At 42.1% G+C, this 23,679-nt stretch overlaps 1 protein-coding gene and 1 long non-coding RNA gene across 2 annotated transcripts in view; one reads left to right on the plus strand and one right to left on the minus strand.

Moving 5' to 3' along the window:
• Positions 1-11,173: 11,173 nt before the first annotated feature.
• LOC307186255 overlaps positions 11,174-23,679 on the plus strand; it is a 70,754-nt gene continuing 58,248 nt past the window's right edge. The window contains exons 1-3 of the long non-coding RNA XR_013828290.1: positions 11,174-11,303; positions 15,331-15,620; positions 16,032-16,119. This is a non-coding gene — a long non-coding RNA (uncharacterized lncRNA). The remainder of the gene's footprint in view (positions 11,304-15,330; positions 15,621-16,031; positions 16,120-23,679) is intronic.
• SLC7A14 (solute carrier family 7 member 14) overlaps positions 15,614-23,679 on the minus strand; it is a 66,737-nt gene continuing 58,671 nt past the window's right edge. The window contains exon 7 of the mRNA XM_079921219.1: positions 15,614-16,205. Within this exon, the coding sequence (XP_079777345.1) occupies positions 15,883-16,205 (323 nt within the window). The 3' untranslated portion in view covers positions 15,614-15,882. The remainder of the gene's footprint in view (positions 16,206-23,679) is intronic.

Raw genomic sequence — 23,679 nt, forward strand, 5'->3', positions numbered from 1 at the left:
TAATCTGTTAAATGGAACCAAAACTCCACAGAGTTTAAGAAAAGAAAACAAAACATGTTTGAATCTCATTTTCAAAGCACTATATTGCTATATAATGATAAGTGATAAAAATGCCTCTTATTTCCCTCTGGGCATTTTCTGGAAACAGACTTTCATTATATTCATGAATTCAAATTAGTGTGCTCTGAGGGAAGATACTAGAATGTGTCTTTGTTTGGTCAAGTGAATTTATTTAATGATGAGATCTTGAGAGTTTGTCAGAAAATGCCACTAAACTTCAATATTTAATTCCTCTCTGATACATTTTCTTAGCTGAATATACGGTTTCACATTCTTGTACACAGTGCTGTAGTTTACATTCTAATCTTTTACTCAGTGCTATAGTTTAAATTCTAGGACACCCAAATTTTTAGAGAGGATTTCTCTCCTCTTGATTATTACAAAGTAAATAGACCATGGCCTACCTAAAAGTATTCCCTCCCCCATTTTATGTTTTTTTCACATTTTATGCACAGGCTCCATGGGCACTTTTTATGTCTCTGCTATTAAATCTTAGAAGATTTGCACTCTGCAAACTTTTATTAACTATCTCTTCTGTCTCTAGATATACCTATGTATGTTTATTTACTTATCTCTATAGATGAACAACTGTATTAATATATTATGTACAGTACAAAATGTACAAAAAGTTGAAAGAATGGGAAAAATGAAACATTTGATTTCACATTATTTATTAATTTATTAATGATACAAACTCTTTTTCTTTTTACTAGTAATAATATTTTAATGAGAGCCATGAGTTTGAACCTACTTCATTATTTAATACTGGGATAAAAATATTCAGAAGTCTGATTCTTAGTTCAGTTAATTATACTACTTGGTTTTAATAGCTGCTTTGGCTGAAAAAAGATACTTCATATGAATACATAGAACCATATAGAAGAAGTACATCATTGACTGTCTTCCTCAATCACTATACTCTCGTGTCAACCTCCTCCACAAAGTTTGCAAAGCTTTGTATTAAAATTCGGCTGTTCTCCATCTTCCTTGATGCCTTTCAGTTGTTTTTTCAAACTAATCAGGTAGGTTGCATGTTTTTATTTCTAAAAAATTGTTTGAAAACCCATAGAGACTCTCCGTAAAATTTCTTAATCAGATTTTAAAATTAAAAATTTTCTGTACATACAGTAGACCTGTTTTTATATTTGTTACATGTTATTTTCAGTAAGAAAATCACACACATGTCCAAACATCTTTTTTCAAAATGACTTCTCCATTGCACTCATTTCCTTCAAAAAGAAATTGCTTTCTCATGAATTGTATAAGATCATAGATTAACAATGTCTATTTTGTTTTAAATCCTTGTCAGATAGCAAACTTTTGTACTTTTTAGCTTCACTGTTTTTGCTGCAAAGGCTGTTTTATGGTTTCTTGGCAGGAGTCTTTTTAGATGACTAGCTCTTTTTGTGAGGTTAGTTTGGTAAAAACAGATAATGCAATCTATAAATCCACTTAAATAGGTATTTGTATTATACAAACTATAATAACTTGAATGAAATAGTGAGGCTGGTGCTGTCTACCCGCCCTCTTTTATTTATTTCTTTGCTGTACGCGGGCCTCTCACTGTTGTGGCCTCTTCCGTTGCGGAGCACAGGCTCCAGACGCGCAGGCTCCGCGGCCATGGCTCACGGGCCCAGCCGCTGCGTGGCATGTGGGATCTTCCCGGACTGGGGCACGAACCCATGTGCCCTGCATCGGCAGGCGGACTCTCAACCACTGCGCCACCAGGGAAGCCCTACCCTCCCTCACTGAAGAGTGTCCTCTGGCCTCAGGAGCTCTTGAAGACCCAGATGATCATTAGACCCTCAGAGGAATGGTCTGATGAATATGTGGCTCAATGGATCCATAATAAGCTCCGTAATACAATACAAATCAAATTATGCATTGTACTTAGCACTGAAAATATTATTATAACAATGTTAATATATTTTAATGAACATATTATATTAATACTTTAATATATACTATAATCAATACATTATACTATATATTAATATTATATAATATACTGAATATAAGGCTTAATTTTGTTCTTAATTTTTAGACTAAAAATATTTTAGAAAAATAGTTCTAATATTTTTTTTCGTATTTTTTGGAGGCTTCTGATCTATAGCAGGAGAGAGACATCTAAACAAATAACTGTATTCAACACGTAAATGAAAAAATAAAAATGCTATGGGATCATGTGGTCGGGGCGGAGAGGGTAGGGCAGAGGTTAAATTCCAGAAACTCAGAGAGGAGATACATTTGAGAGGAACTTGAAGGATGAATGGGAGATTGCTGAGTGGACAAGGGGGTAAAGGACATTCAAGAAGATACACGAAGACAGGAGAGTGTGCCCAGGAAACCCCGAGGAGTCTGCTGTGGTCTGAATATCGGACGTGGGGGAGAGTTAGACATGCGACTGGAGAGATGGACGGGGTTCAGGCAGTGAAGGGTTTCGCTCTGTTGGCGAGTGGGAGCCACTGGAGATTTGAAGTAGAGGAATGACCTCAGTGAAAGATGTGTTTCATTTATAAATCATGAACAATATGCACATTTTGAAAATAATTACACTTTTGGCAGATGTGGGTGAAATTCTGTTCAATCTAATTTAACAAATACTTATTGACCATATTCTGTGTGACAGGCAGTATCCCCAAGGCAACACAAAGGTATAATGGTGCATAGTTTACTTGGTAGAAGGATTAAACTGAATATTTACAACTAAATACACACGTATCTGCATTTATCCTTTAGCATGGTGATGTCTCTTTGATACCCTTGACCTTCGGAACAAATTAACACTGGTATTTAAAACTTAACAATACATATATGAGCCAAGTTTCCAAGCTTATGAGCTCCACTTGAGTATGGATTCCTTCTGCTGAAGAAATGTAAGCATCCTACATTTACACGTGCCAATGTAGAGAGAGAAATCTGTCTACGGTATGGCTTTGAGATTCTATTATTTGTGTCGTTGGTTGGGAAGACATGCCAAGGTGCCTTGTTGGTTTGCCATTTAGGATGTGGAAAATATTGAAAAGGCCCTTATGTCATAAGGAATAAACATTAATTACATTGTATCTTTGAAAATAAAAGTAAAATATATTTTGAAGAACATTTGCAAAAAACAGAAAATCATAAAGAAGAATATGCAAAGCCACCCCAAGTCAGACTTCTCAGAGGTAACAATGGTTAATACTTTATATAATCTCCTAAATATTTTTTCTATGCATATATAAAATATATACATTCTCAAAACGAAAGACATTGTATGTAATCTTTGCATCTTATTTTAAAAATTTAATGTAATTAGTGAATATTTTCATGGCATGAAACATTCTTTGAAGACATTTTTATATGACTGCGCAGTACTGAGTTCTAAAGTTACACTATAATTTATTTAAACAACTTGCAGTTTGAGACATGAGGTTGATTCCAATTTTTTGTTATTTTTTCTTGTAATTACAGAGGTATTCTTTGGCATAGATCTTTGACCGTATCTCTGATTATTTATTTTTGTGGGCTCAATTTCTGAAAAGATCTGAAATCTGTCAGAGAAGTGAACTGTCGAATATTTAAACAGGGTGATTGAAATTGTTCTCTACTTTGGCAAAATCATAGGGAGGGCCTCTGAATGATGAGAGAATACTTCTATTCATCCATTCCTTCAACAAGTATTCATTGAATGCCTCCTAATCCCAGGCTCTGCACTAGGTGCCAAGGTGCAGCAGGAAGCAAGAAAGATGTGTTCACTGTGCTCATGGCAGCGATCTGGAAAGTTAGAAATCGCGGGTCAACTTCTTGTTTTACAGATGAGGAAACAGGGGAAGCAGCTTGCCCAGTTTTACCTAGCCGGCTGTGGAGAGCCAGGATTGGAATATAGGTTTCTCTCTTGAAGTTCAAGCCTCTTTGCCCCACACCAGCCATCTCTCCCCTCAGTGTGATCTTGAGGGCATCAGATCAGGGTTGGTTTATGGTATCTTCTGTATTTAGATCTAACTCTTGGCAAGGTTGTCAAGTGAATGGGGCCATGTGTGTCTTTGGGGCCCTGGCCTCCCCCTTCTGTGCCATTTCCCTTCCAGGAGTCCCCTAGCCCTTTCTCAGGCATCCAGAGACCTCATAATCTTTTCTTATGACTTGTGAAAACCTGCTTTCTGGGAAGGAACGGATATCAGTCACTCATATGTCAATGTGTATGAATTAAGACACTGTGTTTTTTCTTGCAAGGGGCGTTAACTCTGAAGGCATCTGAAGATCTCTTCCTTCTTGAGGAATGCCAGACTTGGTTTCCAGTGGAGCATTTTGGGCAATCAGGGAGCACACAGGGTCCTCCGCTGGTCCTCAAAGCTCACAGCGCACCTTCCTGCACACCATTTCCTCCATAGCTGCTTAGCCCAATCTCCTCCTCCTTAAGTACAAGGTCAACGCGGCTGGGCAAGAAAGCTGAGGACATTGTATCCACACCTTGAATTTATTTCCAGCATATTAGAGGGGCTACTTCGAACACAGAGCTTCAGAGAACAGGGAAACTCGTTGCTAGGAAACCCCCTTCCCCCTCCCCACCTGCCCTGTGAGGAGTGTCTCCTCTAGGAAGGAAATTCAATTACAGTCTTCCAGTCACCAGAATTGAATTTGGATGGACTATTTCCTCTTTGGATTCTGTTCCAAATTGTATTCCTGTTGCTGGGTTTGAAGTTAATTAGTGTCACAAATCATCTGTATTTCCCTTCTCTGGAGGAAAGCCTGCCACAGTGCTTATCCTGTCCAGTTAATTGACTTCCAGAGGGCTCATCCCTTCCTGAAAGCACCCTAAATGGCTCTGATGGGTAAGCATCAGGCTTACACATATATGAAATAAAAGCTTGGAGAATTCAAATTTCTAGGTCATAGAAATGCGGATGTGCGTTTTTTTTTCTCTCTGAGCATCATAGCTTAGAGTTTTTCTCAATTTGATTGAGGCCAATATGAGAATGCAAGGAACTTATCCTCAGGTAGATGCATGTGGGCTAAGGGGAGGAAGATACTCTCATTGCCAGTCAGTGAACTGCTAATAGTTGGAAATAACACATGGAAAATCTGTCAATTTAATGTTTGTCAACTTAATGTTTGGGATATAGGGATTTCTTAAATTTCTAATGGGGTATTTAATTTTTAAAATGGTTTTGAGTTACAGACTAAGGAGAAGATGCCTCTAGAATAACCTTTTAATTTTTTTTTCAATTTTTAGAATTATGGCAAAATATACATAACATAAAATTTACTGTATTAGCCATTTTTAGGAGTACAGTTCAGTGGTATTAAGTACGTTCATATTGTTGTGCAAATATCAACCCCATCCTCTCCCAAACTCAAACAGAAACTCTATATCCATTAAACAATAACTTTGCACTCTCCCCTCCCCCAGCCCCTGGCAACCTCCATTCTTCTTACTGTCTCTATGATTTTGGCTACTCTAGGTACCTCATATAAGTGGAGTCATATAGTATCTGTCTCTTTGTGACCGGTTCACTTCACTTAGCATAATGTCCTCCATGTTGCAGCATGTGTCAGAACTGTATTCCTTTTTAAGGCTGAATAATATTCTATAGTATGTAGAGACCACATTTTCTTTATTCATTCATTCATTGATGGACATTTGGGTTCCCTTCATGTTTTAGCCATGGTGAGTAATGCTGCTATGAACAAATACCTTCGAGAATCTACTTTCATTATTTTTGGATATATGCCTAGAAGTGGAATTGTTGGATCATATGGTAGTTCTATCTCTAATACTTTGGGGAATTGCCAAGCTGTTTTCCACAGCAGCTGCATCATTTTACTTTCTCACTAACAGTACACAAGTGTTCCGTTTTCCCCACATAGTCGCCAGTAGTTGTTATTAAATAACATTTCAACTTTAGGACCCATGTAATGAGGTTGTATTTTGGTATATCAACTCAATTATTTTTTTTTTTTGCGGTACGCGGGCCTCTCGCTGTCGTGGCCTCTCCCGTTGCGGAGCACAGGTTCCGGACGCGTAGGCTCAGCGGCCATGGCTCACGGGCCCAGCCGCTCCGCAGCATGTGGGATCTTCCCGGACTGGGACACGAACCCGCGTCCCCTGCATCGGCAGGCGGACTCTCAACCACTGCGCCACCAGGGAAGCCCAACTCAATTATTTTTGATCCTGATAATCCCTAGTTCCGGGTTGCCCTGTGGCTCTTCTTGGATACTATTTGTAAACAGGCAAATGAACAACCCTCCCACGGGTAAGAGTAAATTACAAGGCTTATTCCCCCCAGGAAGGAGGATAATATGTAGGGGAATCCTTGTCAGATGGAAAAAAGAGTGGAAAGCCAGCCCCTGAGGGTCTTGCTGGATGGTGGAGAGAGGAGGAGAAATAGAGATAAGACGGAGAGGGAAAAATACCTGTGCAGGCTTTCCCGGCTCTGTGTGCAGGGGTGTGATAGGAGTGAGAACACCTGAAAACATCAGAAGGGTTATGGTATACTTAGCTGGAAAGGATATAAGCCATGGTGTGCTTATAAATGTTTAACAGCTCTCTGGAAAAACAAAAACAAAAACAAAACCAACCCTGATTTTGCAGCATGTGCCAATTTGCACAGTGTAAGTACTTCCACCGTGGCTGATTTCAATCTATCAATGTGAACTCATTGAACATGGAGCTGGGAAGAAATGTGTAATAGCATATCATCATATAGTCTTTCCCCCATACACATGTAACAGTTGTAAATAACCTCAAGAGCATAGATAATGGTTACATGTAATAAAATAATTTGTTTTTTGAGTATTTATCACATTTATTTTTAATATAACTAATTGTAAGTTTGTAGAAGTTAAGTGTTAATAATGGTTGTTTCAGAGAGGAAAACATAGGAAGAACACTTTTTGACATAAATCACAGCAAGATCTTTTTTGACCCACTTCCTAGAGTAATGGAAATAAAAACAAAAATAAACAAATGGGACATAATGAAACTTAAAAGCTTTTGCACAGCAAAGGAAACTACAAACAAGATGAAAAGACAACCCACAGAATGGGAGAAAATATTTGCAAACGAATCAACAGACAAAGGATTAATCTCCAAAATATATAAACAGCTCATGCAGCTCAATATTAAAAAAGCAAACAACCCAATCCAAAAATGGGCAGAAGACCTAAATAGACATTTCTCCAAAGAAGACATACAGATGGCCAACAAACACATGAAAAGCTGCTCAGCATCACTAATTATTAGAGGAATGCAAATCAAAACTACAGTGAGGTATCACCTCACACCGGTTAGAATGGCCATCATCAGAAAATCTGCAAACAATAAATGCTGGAGAGGGTGTGGAGAAAAGGGAACACTCTTGCACCGCTGGTGGGAATGTAAATTGATACAGCCACTATGGAGAACAGTATGGAGGTTTCTTAAAAAACTAAAAATAGAATTACCATACGACCCAGCAATCCCACTACTGGGCATATACCCAGAGAAAACCATAATTCAAGAAGACACATGCACCCCAATGTTCATTGCAGCACTATTTACAATAGCCAGGACATGGAAGCAACCTAAATGCTCATCAACAGGTGAATGGATAAAGAAGATGTGGCACATATATATACAATGGAATATTACTCAGCCATATAAAGGAATGAAATTGAGACATTTGTAGAGACGTGGATGGATCTAGAGACCGTCATACAGAGTGAAGTAAGTCAGAAAGAGAAAAACAAATATCGTATATTAATGCATATACGTGGAACCTAGAAAAATGGTACAGATGAACCGGTTTTCAGGGCAGAAATAGAGACATAGATGTAGAGAACAAACGTATGGACACCAAGGGGGAAAGCGCAGGCGGGGCTGGGGTGGTGGTGGTGGGATGAATTGGGAGATTGGGATTGACATATATACACTAATATGTATAAAATGGATAACTAATAAGAACCTGCTGTATAAAAAAATAAATAAAATAAAATTCAAAATAAAATAATAATGGTTGTTTCAGGAACTGACTCACAAAAGTCACGGAACGTTAATCATTCGTATGTGCAGGCTGCTGCTGTAAGCCTCCGTGAACACAGCCCAGAAATGATAGTGCGTCATTAGTGAAGGGAGTGGCTGCTACTTGAGCCCCAGGTCGTGCTCCTGGTTCCCCAGGCCCAGAGGGTATGTGGGGTGCGATGCAGCGGGTTCTAATGTGGAAATGCTGAGGCTTCAGTGGACCAGCAAAGGCCTGGAGTCCGTATGAAGAGGCATCAATGTGCAGGAACTTTTCTGGAGTTAAACGCCAGGCCTATGGACTTTGGAAATGAATGCCATCATGAATGCCCCCTGGCCAGTCGTTCTTCAGTGGTCATCTGTCCAGGGAGCCATCCTGGTAACCATTCTTCAGCAGCGTCCATTAAGGGTCCAGAACACCCTAGTTCTCATCTGTACCCCAACTCCCCCCCTCTTAGGAGATCTCATAAGCTCTGTTCCCAGATGCCATTTTGGAGAGAATCAAGGGGGAGGAAGGGAGGGAATCCAGAAGATGGAGAATTTATCCCAAAGAGACTAGGTCATCTAAAAAGAGGCCAAACTGGAAGGCAACTGTGATTCCATAAATTAATATATTTAAAGTTTGTTTTTCTCTCCCTTGCCACCCAGGGGGGTGAACCTTTGCAAGGGAGATTAAGGAGTTGTAGGATAAAGACATGGCAGGTTCTTCGCATCTCATGTGGTGTGGGCAATATGTGACCCTGATACGCCCCTCTACCTTTTCTCCAGGTGTCACTACCTGTACCAGCAAAAAGTAAAATAAATGAATGCTACTGTCATGAATTGGGTTTGAGACTATAGGCAGGTAATGTTCCTGCAATTTGTCCAAAAAATGAAGGAGGGCAATGACTCGAATGTTCCATGGTGCTGAGGGTGGAGTGGTGTGCGGCTGTGACTGGGAGTTGGAACTGGGAATGGGGTAACTCATGAGGCAGCGTAGTGAGCAGGGTCCCAGGGAGAGAGCCCTGTACCTTGTTGGAGGAAAACGGTGAGAGGGAGATGGAATCACGTCACGTTCTCCCAAGAGTCTGCTAAAGCGGAATTTTAGTTTCTTCACAGAAGTAAAGTGAACTTTATAAGGTAGGATGGCATTTTCTTCTAATTTAAGTTTTAATAGTCGATTAGCTGTAATTTTTAAAATATTTTTATTCTGAAAACGAATTTTCCACAATAATGCAATTAGTTCCAAAAAATGAGCTCATTTATCTGGCTTTTCTACAAAGGACAATTGAAACATTTAAGGCAAGATTCACTTATTCATCTCCATTTTAGGATGGAAAGAAAGTAGCAGACTTCAGATACTGGTCAAGGTAACAAACTATGGGAAAGCTCCTTTTTCTTTTCTTTTTTCTATTGGTCATCTCCTGTGTAAGAGCTTTACATTATTATGAATATTTTATAGTAAGACACTTGTTTCTGACTTTCTTTATAAACGCATTTTTAAATTTAAAGGCACACAATAAAGCTTTATGCATTTATTAAAATATACACATTTTGGTAAATTTAGAATTTTCCCTTAGTGTCTTGATAAATCAATATATTGTCAACATCACAGTCATTTAAAAATAAAACACACTTCATAACATAGCTGCATATTATTTCTTTCTTCATGACACTACACACCCCATTGTACAGTGCACCAATGGGAATTAGAAACCACAAGACAAACTTTAACAAATACAGCAAGTTCATACCAGGAAAAAAAAAAAAAAAAAAAAGCAGAGAACAACACCAGAAGTTACCATCTGCAAAAAAGCAAGTTGTAGCTCTCAAGGACCAAACAAAAATGAAACACGTTAGTAAAATTTACAAGCTGTATGTATAACTTTGGATATGAATTAAACAGTAACGTTTCTTTTCCACAGTGAGAAAAGCTAGAATGGGAGTCCTGGTTAGATGGTGTGCCTATATGGGATGAGGACTATAGCTGCTCTTTAAAAGACCTGCAGCCCCTTCTATCAGCCCAGATGGTTGAGGTATTTATGCGCCATCATAGCATTAACTGTGTTTTTGCTTTGGAAGGTGGGTGTTTGATTTCCAGGGTAGAGTCTAGCCTCTGGAAGCGTGAGTGAGTGAGACAAAGTACCTGCAACTGCCACGACCAATTAGTAGGAGATGTACAAGGAGCAGCCTTCTCAGAATGAATACAGTCCTTCATAGTCTGCACTTCCTGGGAAATTCACATGACACACAATTCCCGTTACTCAATGCCACCAATGTCAATGTCAGGAAAACGGGAAAAAAGAGCACAGAGGGAGTCCCTAATGAAAAAATCCAGGCTGCCCGTTTCCTAGTTCTAATATCAAGCCATTTTCTTTCCTTATTGTATCAAAATGCACTAAACGTTCTCACAGAATAAGAAATTACAGCTACCTGCCTTCAGAAGACTTCAAGCCCAAAGCTGTCTTTGTGAAGGTCCTATGTGAATTTTGTAACTCCATGCACGTAGCATACTGTTTAATGATTTCTAACACTATTTTAGTTGATGCTACAGAATATATGTTCACTTTTGATGGTCTTCAAAACTTCCACTAATCCTTTTTGGGCGTTAAGTCCTAAAAAACGAAAACATTTTCTCAGAGAAGTAGTTATGGCACAAGGCAAGTGCCTAGGTATTTCAGAACGACGAGTGAGTTACTCAAGCCGGACAAGAAAAGGAAAGCCTTTAAGAAAGAAAGTTGCTCCTGAGGGGGGAAAAATTACAAGAGCCTCTCCTCAAAAGTCTTAGAGACAATAAAAGTAGACACAGGACTAACAAATTTGTACACGAAAGGGGCTTTCTGCTAGCCATCACCACTCCAGTTGAGAAACGCAAACTCCTTTGCGGAAACAGCATCCAAGTTCCCGCTTGGGGCGGGACCTGCGGGTTGGGACGCTGTCCTGCGCTTGCGCGTTGTTTACTTACACATTATTGGCTGTCTCAAGGCGGCGCCATCACTGGTTACCAGTTGGCGCCTGTCTTTGCCAGTAGGCCAGGGGGTCCTCAGCGTGCGGGAGGTGCGTGCATATGGGAGAAACTGAGGCTCCGTGGAAATCTGAGATAGAAAAACCTTCCTGGACAAGTCTTGTTCTAAACACCATGGAGTGCGAATTCGACGTGGCGAATTTGGAGGGCGGCGAATTTGCTCCGCCCTTTCCTCCAGCATAAGAAATTAAGCTGGCCTTCGGAGTGCGCACTAGCCCGAGGGCTTAAATCCCAGCGTGGACTGTTAACCGCCGCCAGGACTCGGTGAGTTGACCCCAACTGTGGCTTCAGACACATTCTGACATCTCCACCCAGCAAGACATTTTAATCTGAGACACAGAATTAGTAAACGTGCGGCTGACCCTCAGTGGGCTTCCACTGACAACTCGGCCCTCCTAAAATCTAGTGCGAAAGGGGACAGCAACTTCCTCCAGTCTTTTAGACAGATTCTCAAACTCCTGTAGCTTCTCTTTATAATGCGGAGAAGAGGTAGCCCCTTGTAAAGTAGATTCACAAGTGGGATGTAAAGGAGTTCAGGTTCATCAACTCTTTTCAGAATGGGGGAAAGACATTTCTTTGAAGGAGTTTGTGCTTTGTTTCCCCGATATTACTAGGTTTATATCCTGACCAACCACAGGTTCTAGAGAAAGATGGATCATTAAATTCAACAACCTTTCCCCCCCTTTTTATTAAACAGGCACATCATGACCATTATGTTGACATTTGATTAGCTATTAGTTTGTTACTAAGAAGGAGAACTGGATTCTTGACCTAATTCTGTCATTCCTTTCCTTTCACAAAGTGGCTTTACACTCGAGTAAAATCTTGAGCTGCACTTTTACTGTTCAGGTTAGATAGATATAAAATGTTGTTAGGTTTGGTTGTTTAAATTTACTGTTGAAAATTTTAAAGTGGCTGGGAAATAACTTTGTGTTGTCTGTCCACATGTTAAATGACTATACGTCTCCTAAGTTGATGAAATCAGACAGGATTTCAAAGGAAGAATCATACGTTGTTTTAAGTATGGATATTTTCCCCCTTTAGGTATGTTAAATCAACTTGGAGTGTGTATGTAATTTCTCAGCCCCTTGCTAGGCAGATGAAGCCACTGCCCCAGCTTCTTGAAGTCCAGCCTTCCCTGATTCATACTTTCATCATTTCCTCATTGCCGCCCCACCCAAGGAGAGCCAGCCAGCTCAGTTCAACATTCACATCTATCTGTGCGTGAGCCCTGACTTGCCTTCTCAGCATTATTTTCTACAGTTCTAAATACAAATCATGTGCTCCTGTCAAACTAGCTTCTTGCTTTTCCTTGAAGGAGGCACGGTACAAATGATTAGTCAGGAGACAGCTGTTAGCCACAGTCTACACCTTACTCATGCTGATCCTCCAGCTGGCGAGCATCTCCTTCATTTCTACCTGGCAAAAGTCTCCCCACCCCACAAGCCTCAACACAAGGGCTGCATTCTCTATGATCTTTCCGATGGAGGGAGGTCTTTTCGATATTTGAACCCCTACAGCACATAATAAGCTCTCCATAAAAAATTGTTGAATAAATGATATTTCCTTTTCCCTTCATTCATCCATCCACCCATCCATCTGATCAGATATTTATTGAACATCCACTATATGCCAAGCACATGCAGTTGGTAAAATCTGGCTCTGAAGCTTATTATGGTATTGCAGTTCTCTGCCCTCGTGGGGAAGGATATATTCTTATCATCCAGGAACACTTCTTGTTGTCATTACCAACAATTCCATTATGTCTTAAGTTGCCTCCTCATTGGCAAATCTAGCAGTGCATGTCAAAGTTCTGCATTTGTGCACTAAATACACGTCTAGCCTTGTCTTATCCTTTCTATTTCTATTTTTATTTGCCTCAGTTCCTCACTTAATCTTTCTGTATTGTATGTATTTTTATAGCCACCTGAAGTCCTCTTGAAATGAAGCAGAGTGCTAATAAAGAGCATACAATTAAAAAAAATCAAGTACTTGCCTCCAAATCATAAATCCACATGATGAAATCTCACTGAAAGAGCTCTTGCTACAGAGGAGTCAGTAAAATAGAGGTCTTTCTTGGACTCTGTTCAAGGGGCTAAGTTTCTGAGGTAACTATAGGGTGATCTTACTTATAACGTGGTCCCACAAATATGGTCTTAAGAAAATTAATTAGGAAACGCTACTATAATCATTCTGGTGGCTTCTGGTATTTGAAAACTGCATTGTGAAATCTAGGACTGTTTCACAGAGGCTGGGAAACATGAGGGAAAAACATGTCTATTTATCTTGAAAAACTTTTTCTATCATATTGACTAACTTTTTTTAAAAGCCAAGGTCACTGGTGAAATGACTAATCAACTTTAGAGCAATAAGGAGAGCAAAGCGTAAAAAAATATAGATGCTACTGGTGAGAAATGACTCCTGAAATGAGAATGATTTAGAGAAGGCCTTCAAGAAATCAGTACCAACAGGGTTTACCAAAGCATGCCTTCTCTCTTCTCATGCTGCAGAAACTGCATACATCTGCCACCAGACAATGGTTACGCTAGTACCTACACCTTACTAGCAAAAGGAAGCTCTTTCACTCACGTTAGGATTTTGTTATTTTTGTATTCATATTTCTCTTTGAACGCTTTTAAGGAGTACAGCCCCATCCCATCTGTCTGGATGTGTCTCAGGTTTAACAGGTTATATTTAAACTAGGCAGATTTGTTGAGTCCTAAGACCAGTTCGAAACTTTGTTTTCACAAAAATTACTGATAGCGAATTTAATCCCCAAGGATGTATTTCACGCACCAGGCACTGTATCTTTATGGTTAATCTTAGGCGAGAGAAAAATGGCATTGCCAAGCCTTAAATTAAAATGAAAAAATGACCTCAGGAAACCAGAGCTCTAAACACTTAATATAGAGGAATGAAAAAGAAGATCTGGAAACAGTAATTATTTGAATTTAAATGGCATACATTGGCTATGGGTGGGATATGCAGTTTATTAAAAAAAAAAAACTAGTGTCAGTTGATCTTTTAAACAATATTATGTTAAAGCCCAGGGCATCAACCAAGAGGACTTGTCAGGTTTGGTTGTTTTATCTACATTTATCAGGCTCTGGTGCTGCTTGTTCCCTGGGCTGTGAGCCTCCAAGGACAGATGTTACATTTCTTTTTATTCGCATTGCTTAAGACTTGATACATTCTTGATCAGTGTTAGTTTTGCATAAAAATGTGCTTTTGCCTCCTGTTTATAATCCTGAAACATGCCAAGGTGGCACAAACCTCAACCTTTAAGAAAGAATAGACTTAAACATTAGTTGATGTTCTGGAAAACTTTTGGCATAACTCTAGATCCAGGAGACAGAGAGAGCAAAGAATTTGCTATTGCGCCTCCCTTTCGGGAAATTCTCACAAAGATTTTAGCTTGATCCAAATTGTGCCTTCACATACATGCGTGCACATCTCAAGGCAGTGTTGGAATCCCTGTAACCCAGGACTAGAATGCATAGACCATGTGTTTTTTTTCTTGTTGCAAATGTTCTCTTCCAGCTTGTTTCAGAGAAAATACCTTTAAGAGCCCCCTCTATGGCCCAGATTTAGACCTTACCAGATTTTTCTCTGGGCCTCAGTGAAACTACTTTGGGAAATAACAGGAAAAATACACATCTAAAAGTGAGCTACTCCAGAGGAATAAGGTTCAGAAGTGAAATGTGACCTCATGGAATGCAGTTACTAAGTAGCTGTGCTTCAATATTTTTGTTTTCAGAGCAGCACCCAACAATCAAGTGGTTGCATATCTCACAAAACTACAGAATTTATAATTTTAGAAATCTGAAGTAGAGTTTGCAATGTGATCTCAGTGGCTGGGTCACTTTGCCTTGTAAAGCTTTTTTATCTGATCGTAAGACAAACAGCCTACTTCTTCAAGGCATACTAGTGCCATGAAATCATGCTCCTACTTTGCCCGCTTTCATCATATCACCAGGAGCTTAGAGTCTGGTATAAGAGAAGGCATGACAGAGAGTTAATTTTTGCCAATGCCCTTCTGGCCTTCACTGCAAGAGATGGTTATTCAGTTTTTTTTTTTTTTTCTGGGCATTTAAGTAGAGCTTTGATGGTGCTTCTCACCATATTATTGGGTCTGCATGACTGCTTTATGGTGCGTCTGAAATCTTTGGGGTCATGGTCTCAGAGTCCCTGACCTTTGCTGTGTCCTAAAGTTCTAGTTGGGAGATTGTGAGAACCTTGGCAAAGGACAAGAGGCATGCATCTCCATGAATTTGTTTTTGTGAGATTGCAGGACACAATGTGGCTTGCTGAGGAAGTGCCACGTGCCACCTGGCCTCAGGGAGCAGCTCTCAGCCCAGCACGCTGAAACAGAGCTTTGCCCTTGTGGTCTCAGGTGGCTGACATGCTGCCTTGTGCCCACCCCTGCCTGCTTTGGCACATCTCCAGGAGGAGCTGCAGCCTCAGTGTGGTCCAGGAAGTTCACTCCCTGCTTCTTGGGGCCTTAGAAGCGAAAAGATTCAACCAGCAAAGCGAAGGCCTGGGAAACGTTTGCTGCCATCAGCTCTGATGGTTGCACCTAAGGTAGAACTTCTTGTAGCTTCTTGTTTAGCTTTTTTGTTTTTGTTTCTTACAAGGGGACCAGCTATGGGACCTGGGTTAAGCCCTTCGACAGAACCATCCTGAAGAGCAGAAGTGGCAAATGACAGGCTATGACTGGGGACTGACTTTGGGGAAGGCTGGGTTTTTGCAATGAGAGCCAAAGACGTTTCCACCTTCTACCCCACAGGTTAAGTTACTGAAAATAAATCACCATCATTTCTACACATTTCTTGCGTGTTTGCTCCTACTCTGGAGAGTAATCTAACTCATCATTGGCAATCAGGGCCTCTGAGTTCTGTTTGTGTTTGCTTTTGCTCTTCGCCTTGCTGCTCGTCTGGGTGTTTGCCTGTGCATCTGACATCTGCTGGTAATAGAAGCCTTTGTCTTCGGCAGGCCCGCCCCAGTTCTCCTGGCTCTCGCCCTCTGTGGCATAGGAGAAACCTTCTTCCACCGAGAAGGGGTCGTCCACGTCGTAACGCTGGTACGTGCTTTGGTGCAGGGCTTCTTCTCGGGCGCTGATTTCCAGGGTGCTGTTCCAGATGCCGTACCCAAAATAAATGAGCATACCTGTAGGTGGGAGGTGGGGGGAAGCACAAGTGGGATAAGCAGTTGCTTTGGGATCTGTGGGTCAAGCAGGGAGCTCACTCTCAATCGTGAAAGCAGAGCTGGTGCTGGTTGTGTTTTCTTTGGTCTGTACAGTGTACTGAAAAGACTCGAATTAGATGCTGTTTAAAAATTGGGAGATCTTGCATTAAGCAACCCATATTTACAGCTTCCCCTAAAAAAGTCAGAAGGACTGACAACACTGTACCCACATTCCGATATGGAAACGTTTGGCTGAGGTGAGAACTGGCTGCCTCTTTAGTTAGGATATGGGCTCTTGAGGTCACCTCAGTCCCCCCTCCCCTGTTGACATCTAGCTCACTGTACTCATGTAGGTGCTTGCCAGGAAATGTGCATTTTCTACTCTGGATTAAATAGTTATGGATCACCAGCAGTGTATTCCCAACCTTCTCATAGCATCTTATTATCCCATACCTGCACTTAGGGACTCCATCTTTTATTTCACCACGTAGCAACATGCATATATGATCCTACGATTTACTTTGCCATTTTTCACTCACCAAAGTCATAATACATTACTGCCACTCAGCTGTCCACTTTCATCTGTGGACTCTCACAGTGTCTAGTGCATGCCACTGTTTCGGCCCTTAGGGTATCTGTTGTGTGCTTATCTGTACAGGGTGGTTCTGTTTTATAGACTGTGCAGAAAACTGGCACTTAATGTTTGTTGAAGGAATGAATGAGAACTCCTGATACGCATGCAGTGTCCAGTGCAACCTTCTCATTCCAAGCGAAGGAAAGAAACCTGCCTTCCTAGTTAATACGTAGCATTAATATGGGCTAATGTTTCATTTCTATTAGAATTTTTAGGAAAAGATATATGAAAATAGTTTGAGAGACCCCATTTTCTACCTTGAAAAGCCCATGAAGGCTCAGGGCCTGGAGCGCTGAGAACTGTAGCCTTGGAGGCCATGGGGCATGATGGTTAAGAGTGCGAGGTCTGGGTTCAAATCATGCCTCTATCACTATTAGCTGTGTAACCCTGGACCAGTTACTGAGCCTCTTTGCGCCTCAGCTTTCTCTTCTAGGAAACCATGAGAGTACTACTGTACCTATACCTTGGGGTTGCTGTGAGGAGGAAACGAGATAAGCAGTGGTTCTCAACCCTGGCTGCACCTGGAGGGTCACCTGGGGAGTTTTTGCATAATCCTGATACCTGAGCCTCATCCTCTATAGAGATTCTGATTTAATTGGTCTGCAGTGTGACCCAAGCATAGGTGTTTTTAAAGCTTCACAGGTGATTCCAGTGGTCAGCCAAGGCTGAGAACCCCTGAGATCAGGAACATTAAAGCTCGTGATGTGGGAATTCCCTGGTGGTCCAGTGGTTAGGACTCGTCACTTTCACTGTCATGGGCCCGGGTTCGACCCCTGGTCAGGGAACTAAGATCCCACAAACTGCGTGGTGTGGCCAGAAAACGAACAAACAAAAAAACAACTCCTGATGCACATGCTTCACTGCCAACTTTGGCCATTTTGTGGCCTGGCCGCTGGGGGCCCCTCAGTTATGCACCCTCCTTCCAGGCCCCAACACCCTCTTCTCGGTGGCACTAGCCTCTTTGACTTTGCTAACCCTGTGGGCATCTGCTGGGCTGTTTGCTTAGAACCACAAGGTGAGGCCTGCTTTCCGCTCTGGTGCTTGAGGTATCCTGCTTCCTTTTGAATTTGCAGTGTGTCTTTTTAAGCTTGGATTTCCCCCCACCATCCCCCAGTGAAATCAACTTTCCAGGAGCCAAAGTAAGCAGAGATTTATAGTCCTAATTGGTAATAAATCCTGGAGTTAATCATTTGCAGACGTAGCTATTCTGAAATAGCGACTTCATTTGTTCTGAGCATGGCTCTTTACTCTTTCTTGTCTGGGGTGGATGTGGCCATGGGGGATAGTTATTATCCTTGTGTAGAACAAGGCGCCAAACTGAGGCCTCTCTTAAAAGGGTCAGCATGCTGCTTCTTGGAGAATGCCTCTGTTGGAAGCATGTTTGTTTCAGGAGACTAGGTTTATCGTCAGGCACACACCTCCTTATGTCCCGTTTTTTTTTCTTGCTATCTTTTCTCTTAGACATACAGGCAGGTGCCAAAGCTTGTCTTCTCCTTCAGCTTGGTATCTATTACATCAATTCTTTCCTCTTTGATCCCCTTCTCGGATTCTATTTATAAGCATGTTATTTCCCTACTAAACTTAATACCATTTTTTCTTTCCCCCTTTGCCCCTAGCTTCTCTCTTCTGTACTATACGGGTCATCATTTGAGCACTGGTTTGACATCTATTCTGACAAACTTTCCCCTGTCCCCACCAAGTATTGGGGTGTCAGGTAGATCGGTTTATGGGAATTCTCTGGGAGCCTTGGCGTGATTGCTCATAGGATCATAGATATTTAGAGCTGGAAAAGAGTCTATGTCATTTACCTATTTGAATACCTTCATTTTACAGACGAAGAAATGGAGGCTGGGAAAGACTGAGTCACAGCAGTAGCATTCCATGAGGATAGAGAGAAGGCTCTAGCTTACTCAGCCCTTCACACCCGCTCCACTGCTGCGTTATAGACTGTGCCTAGCGCAAAAATATTTGGTACAAGTTAGGTTCTATCTGGGGAGTGGCTGGGTCTGGAAGGAACATGAGTGTGTGTGTGTGTGTGTGTGTGTGTGTGTGTGTGTGTGTGTGTGTGTGTGTGTGTGTGTGTGTGTGTCTGTACGCAAATGTGTCGACTGTGATTACTTTGGGAAAGCAATCCATGGAAACCTACCACATAAATATTTATGGGCCTTCTAATGTTTGCTCTGAGCCCCCTACAGTTTCAAAGGTGTGTCACTCTGTCTTCAAAAATACATTTCAAATATGAGTGCTGTGAACCAAGAATCGACTGTGTGTATCGGCCTGACAGCATGAACAGCCGGCTTGGGCACATGCGTTCTCCTAGGGCTTGGCGTTCTGTCTGCCTTTATCCTTCTCCCTGGCCCTTGAATCAGTTCAGGAAAAGTGGTGTGAGGCAGAGAAGGACTGGAGAAAAGGAAGAATGGAGGAGGACAAAGGAACAGAGGGGAACAAATGAGCGGGGGCGGAGAGAAGAGAGAAACATGTATTACCATCTGTCACACATAAACAAGGGCTTTGTGTTGGAGGAGTAAACAGAGCTGCTAAAAGCCTCCTGTGTAGAAGCAGGGTGTTTTGTTTCTGCTCCTTTTTTCAGTTGGCCTAGAGAGGGAAGCATGAGGTCGTTTCTGAAAAATCTGTGGGGAGCTTCTGGGAATCCTGAATCATCTGAACAGAACTTCACACAACCCCTCTGGGTGCTGAGGTCCTACAGTGATGCATCCTTTATGTCACACCTTTCTCCCAAGGAACACAAAATGTTTTACAAATGTTGTTTTGTTTAGACTCCTCCTGGCCTGTTTCAGAATGGTGTGTGTGTGTGGGGGGGGTTAAGGTTATGTGCGTTTCACAGGCTGGAAACTGCGGCACAAGGCGAAATACAGGACTTTCCACAGCTACACAGTCAGTGTTTAGGTAGTGTTCAGACTGTGGATCCTTCCGGGTCCTCCATGTCATAATCCAGGCTGCTTTCAATTGTTATTTCTCCCACCTACCAGGGGTGGCTGGGAGGTATAGACTAATTGGAAGCAATTTGGCTGAACTTTACTTTTGAAGAATTTAAAACATACAGAAGTGGAGAGAATAGTATAAAAAAGCCTATGTATTCATTGCTAGCCCGCTCCCTCCCCCCTACTACTTTGTCTTTAGATTATTTTGAAACAAATCCCTTTCATCCTGTTTCATCTGTAAATGTTTCAGTATGTATCTGTAAAATAGACTCCTTTAAAAACCTTAACTTAGTATCATTATCACATCTAAAAACTGATAATAATTCCTTAATATGGAGCTTCCCTGGTGGTGCAGTGGTTGAGAATCTGCCTACCAATTCAGGGGACACGGGGCCCTGGTCTGGGAAGATCCCACACGCTGTGGAGCAACTAAGCACGTACGCCACAGCTACTGAGCCTGCGCTCTAGAGCCCGCGAGCCACAGCTACTGAAGCCCTCACACCACAACTACTGAAGCCCGTGTGCCTAGAGCCCATGCTCTGCAGCGAGAAGCCACCGCAATGTGAAGCCCGTGCACCACAGCAAAGAGTAGCCCCCGCTCGCCACAACTAAAAAGAAAGCCTGCGTGCAGCAACGAAGACCCAATGCAGCCAAAAATACATAAAGAAATTTATTTAAAAAAAAATTTATTTTAAAAATTCCTTAATATCATCTGATATCCAGCAGCATTAAAATTTCCCCAAATTATTATGTTTGGATAAACTCTTCATTTATTGAAGCTATACACTTATTTCAATGATTGCTTGCTATCATTGCTTGAAATAGTTTTTGGGTCCTGTCATGTAGGTTGTCACTGGGATTGGGTTTACTCTTTTGTAAACCCTTACAGATGGCAAAGTTTTATCTTTTGAAAGTAGATTTGCTTTTAGCATAAGCCAGAAGTCATTTGGAACCAAGCCTCAAGAATAAGATGGCTGATTGATAAATAATATTACTTATTCCATTTGGGTACTTAATTCTCCAGTTCCATAAAAACTTAGATCCACTGCTTTGTAGTTATACATCTGATACCTGAATGAATGAAAGGCAGGCGTGATGTTAAAAATCAGAAGGGAGTCAGCTTTTGTGTTGCAGCAGGGTCTTGGAGGCCCGCCTGCTGGGCTGGAGTTATTGTTTTAGTTGCTGGATCGTGGAGGGGCGGGACCACTCAAGGCAGTGACTAGTTAGCAGCAGGCACAGACGTGTTTCAGTATTTTAACAGCAGACACGGCTGTACTGGCCACCCAGTAATGGCAGTGAGTCCCGTGAGAGGCTGTTTGCGCTGAAGGGACATATTCAAAGGGAGGCTCTGGCTTCTTTTCCGGACAGAAGTTCCCGGGTGGAGAATATGCCTGCCATATTGTCTTCATCTTGTCTAGCCTGAGAGGTTCGGGCTAGACAAGATGAAGAATCATGCCTTCAGCAACTGAACGGGCTTTCTTTATGTAACAGTACCTTGTGATCAGAAGGCCCTTTATCCAAACACACTCCCTCGTCCATCATCCCAGAGAAGTTAAGAAGTGTGCAATATGCAGGGATTGAAATGGCACCAGAGCTCACATCTCTTGAGTCTAAATGGAGGGCCGCTCCCATCCTACCCAGGGGCCTCCAGAGAGCTTTTCGGGATGTCAGGTTGCCTTCACGAGATCAGGGCACCTCAGTGTCAGCTGGCGAAACACCTACTTACTCCACTTGTCTCAGTCCATCCTGTGCAAATGAAGCAAATGACCTCAAACCTACAAGTGAGAGGGGTAGGGGTAGGGGGTCCTCTGAATCATATGGGAGAAATCCAGGACAAAAGCTCAATGCTGAAAAGAGCCCGGGTGACCTGGGTCTAGACAGATTGCCAATCCTGCAGGAACAAGCTCAGGTTATGAAGAAGGTCCCTGACCTCTGGGGTCCCCCAGGAGCTGCCTGTCCTCTGAACATGGCTCCACGCTCAGGGCCAAAAGAGGCGGGCCATCTGCCCTCAGGCTGGGTGGAACAGCCTCTTCCTGGGGCACGTTTTCCAGCAGGAAGCCCTGCCCGCTGAAGGTAACCAGGCGCTTTGTTATGCCAGGAGGCTTTTTTATTTTTACTACTCTGGAATCAACTTTCCCAAACAGACACTTGCCAATGCAGAAATGAAGATGGTAATGAGAAGGTGGCCTCCCATCCAGCACAGTCCCCGCCAGCTCCCACTTTGCTGGTTATTTTTTAAATACTCACAAGCCCTGTTGATTGTAATAACAGTAAGGTTTGTTTAACATGGTGTGGCCAGGAAGAGCAGGCTCAGGATGGAATGGGGACCGGGGGAGCTTCTCTTCTGGCCCTGCAGCTGATCTAACGTAAAGTCACATTCTTTATGCCTCAGTTTCCCACCTGCAAAATGGAGCTGGAGACCCTCATGTTATTTGTTGAGTATAATGGCTGTGAGACAGAATGCAATCTTGTCTAAAAACATATTAAGAAGCCCAGTAATCCAAGCCAACAGTTCCACCTCTAACTCAACAGAAGCCCAAGGGAAATGTGTCTGAGTGTCCACTGAAAACATGCACAGGAATGTTCGTAGCAGCTCTGCTCCTAATGGCCCTGACTGGAAACACGCTAAATATCCATGGACACCAGGATGGATAAATACATTGTGGTGTATCAACACAGTGGAATGCTAGACAGCAAGGAGCATGAACAAACTAAAACTAGAAGCACGAGTCGGATGCATCTCACAAATGGAATGCTGAGGGAAAGAAGCCCATCACCACTCTTTCACAGCGCTGTCTGTTAAGGGTGCACGGCACACACCCGCTCCAGGGCCTTCCACTGCCATGGTCTCCTCTGCCTTCATTCTCAGCCAGGTGTCTCCCTGTGTATCCCAGCACCTCTGCCAGCAGGCAGCGTCAGCTGCTGAACGATTCACCTTCTCCCTCCCTCCCTCTTGGAATCGCCCTGGCCCTGTGGCCATCCTCACTCTGGCCTCCGTGATTTTTCTTGCTCTTCTGAGCATGATTTTGATGTTGAAGCTGCCAGTTGTTTTCTTGTTTCCTTCAAGGAGAATGTCAAACTTATTTATGGGACATATCATCAGGAATTTGTTTATCTTGGTGCCCTGTCAGGTCGAATTCATGGCCCCCTTCTCTCCCTCCTCTTCCCTTCATCACAGTGGCTGCTTTGGGTCAGTTTCCAATAGGATTTCAGATGAGAGCTCAGGCGAAGACCGTAAAGTATGCCTTCTGTCTGGGATAGTGATGGTTTAGTACAGGATTTATGAGGGCCATTGCGCAAATCACAAGTCCTATCTGTTCTCTAAAGCTATAGACGGTAATTTGTTTTCCTCAGAGGGACTGAAAAAATTCCAGATGAAAACTTGACAGACTCCAGAGTAAGGGCGCCCACAGCTGGTCTAACAGATGATTCATTTACAGTAAAGGCCCACAGGGACCAGTAGACCTGACACGTGCCTGGAAAATACCATTGTATAGTGTTCTTACTGGTCCCTCCTAGTTTCATATTCCCTGAGCCCCTGCCCAACTCCTGAGGTATTCCTTTACAAAACTGCATCATCGAAGAGAAAAGGTATATGAAGGCCGCTTTGTGGTCATTTTGTTGGGGATTATTAAATATTTGCTATTTGTGTTATTTCTCTTGTCAAAAGGAAAATAAACAAGTACTGGGTGTCTAGTTAGGACTGTGCCTCGTTTCTCGCTGTGAGTTGTGCTCTCAAAAGCTTAGCAAAACATTGTTACAAAAATGCTGTAATTAAGATTCATTTAGAGAAATTTGGGTAAAAAAATGTGTTTAAGAAGATTATCAAGTTATGACTCAGCCTAACCATGTAAATCTTTTAAAAAAGTATCAGAAGTTT

The sequence above is a fragment of the Stenella coeruleoalba genome (assembly GCF_951394435.1).
Source record: "Stenella coeruleoalba genome assembly, chromosome: 5".
NCBI lineage: Eukaryota > Metazoa > Chordata > Mammalia > Artiodactyla > Delphinidae > Stenella > Stenella coeruleoalba.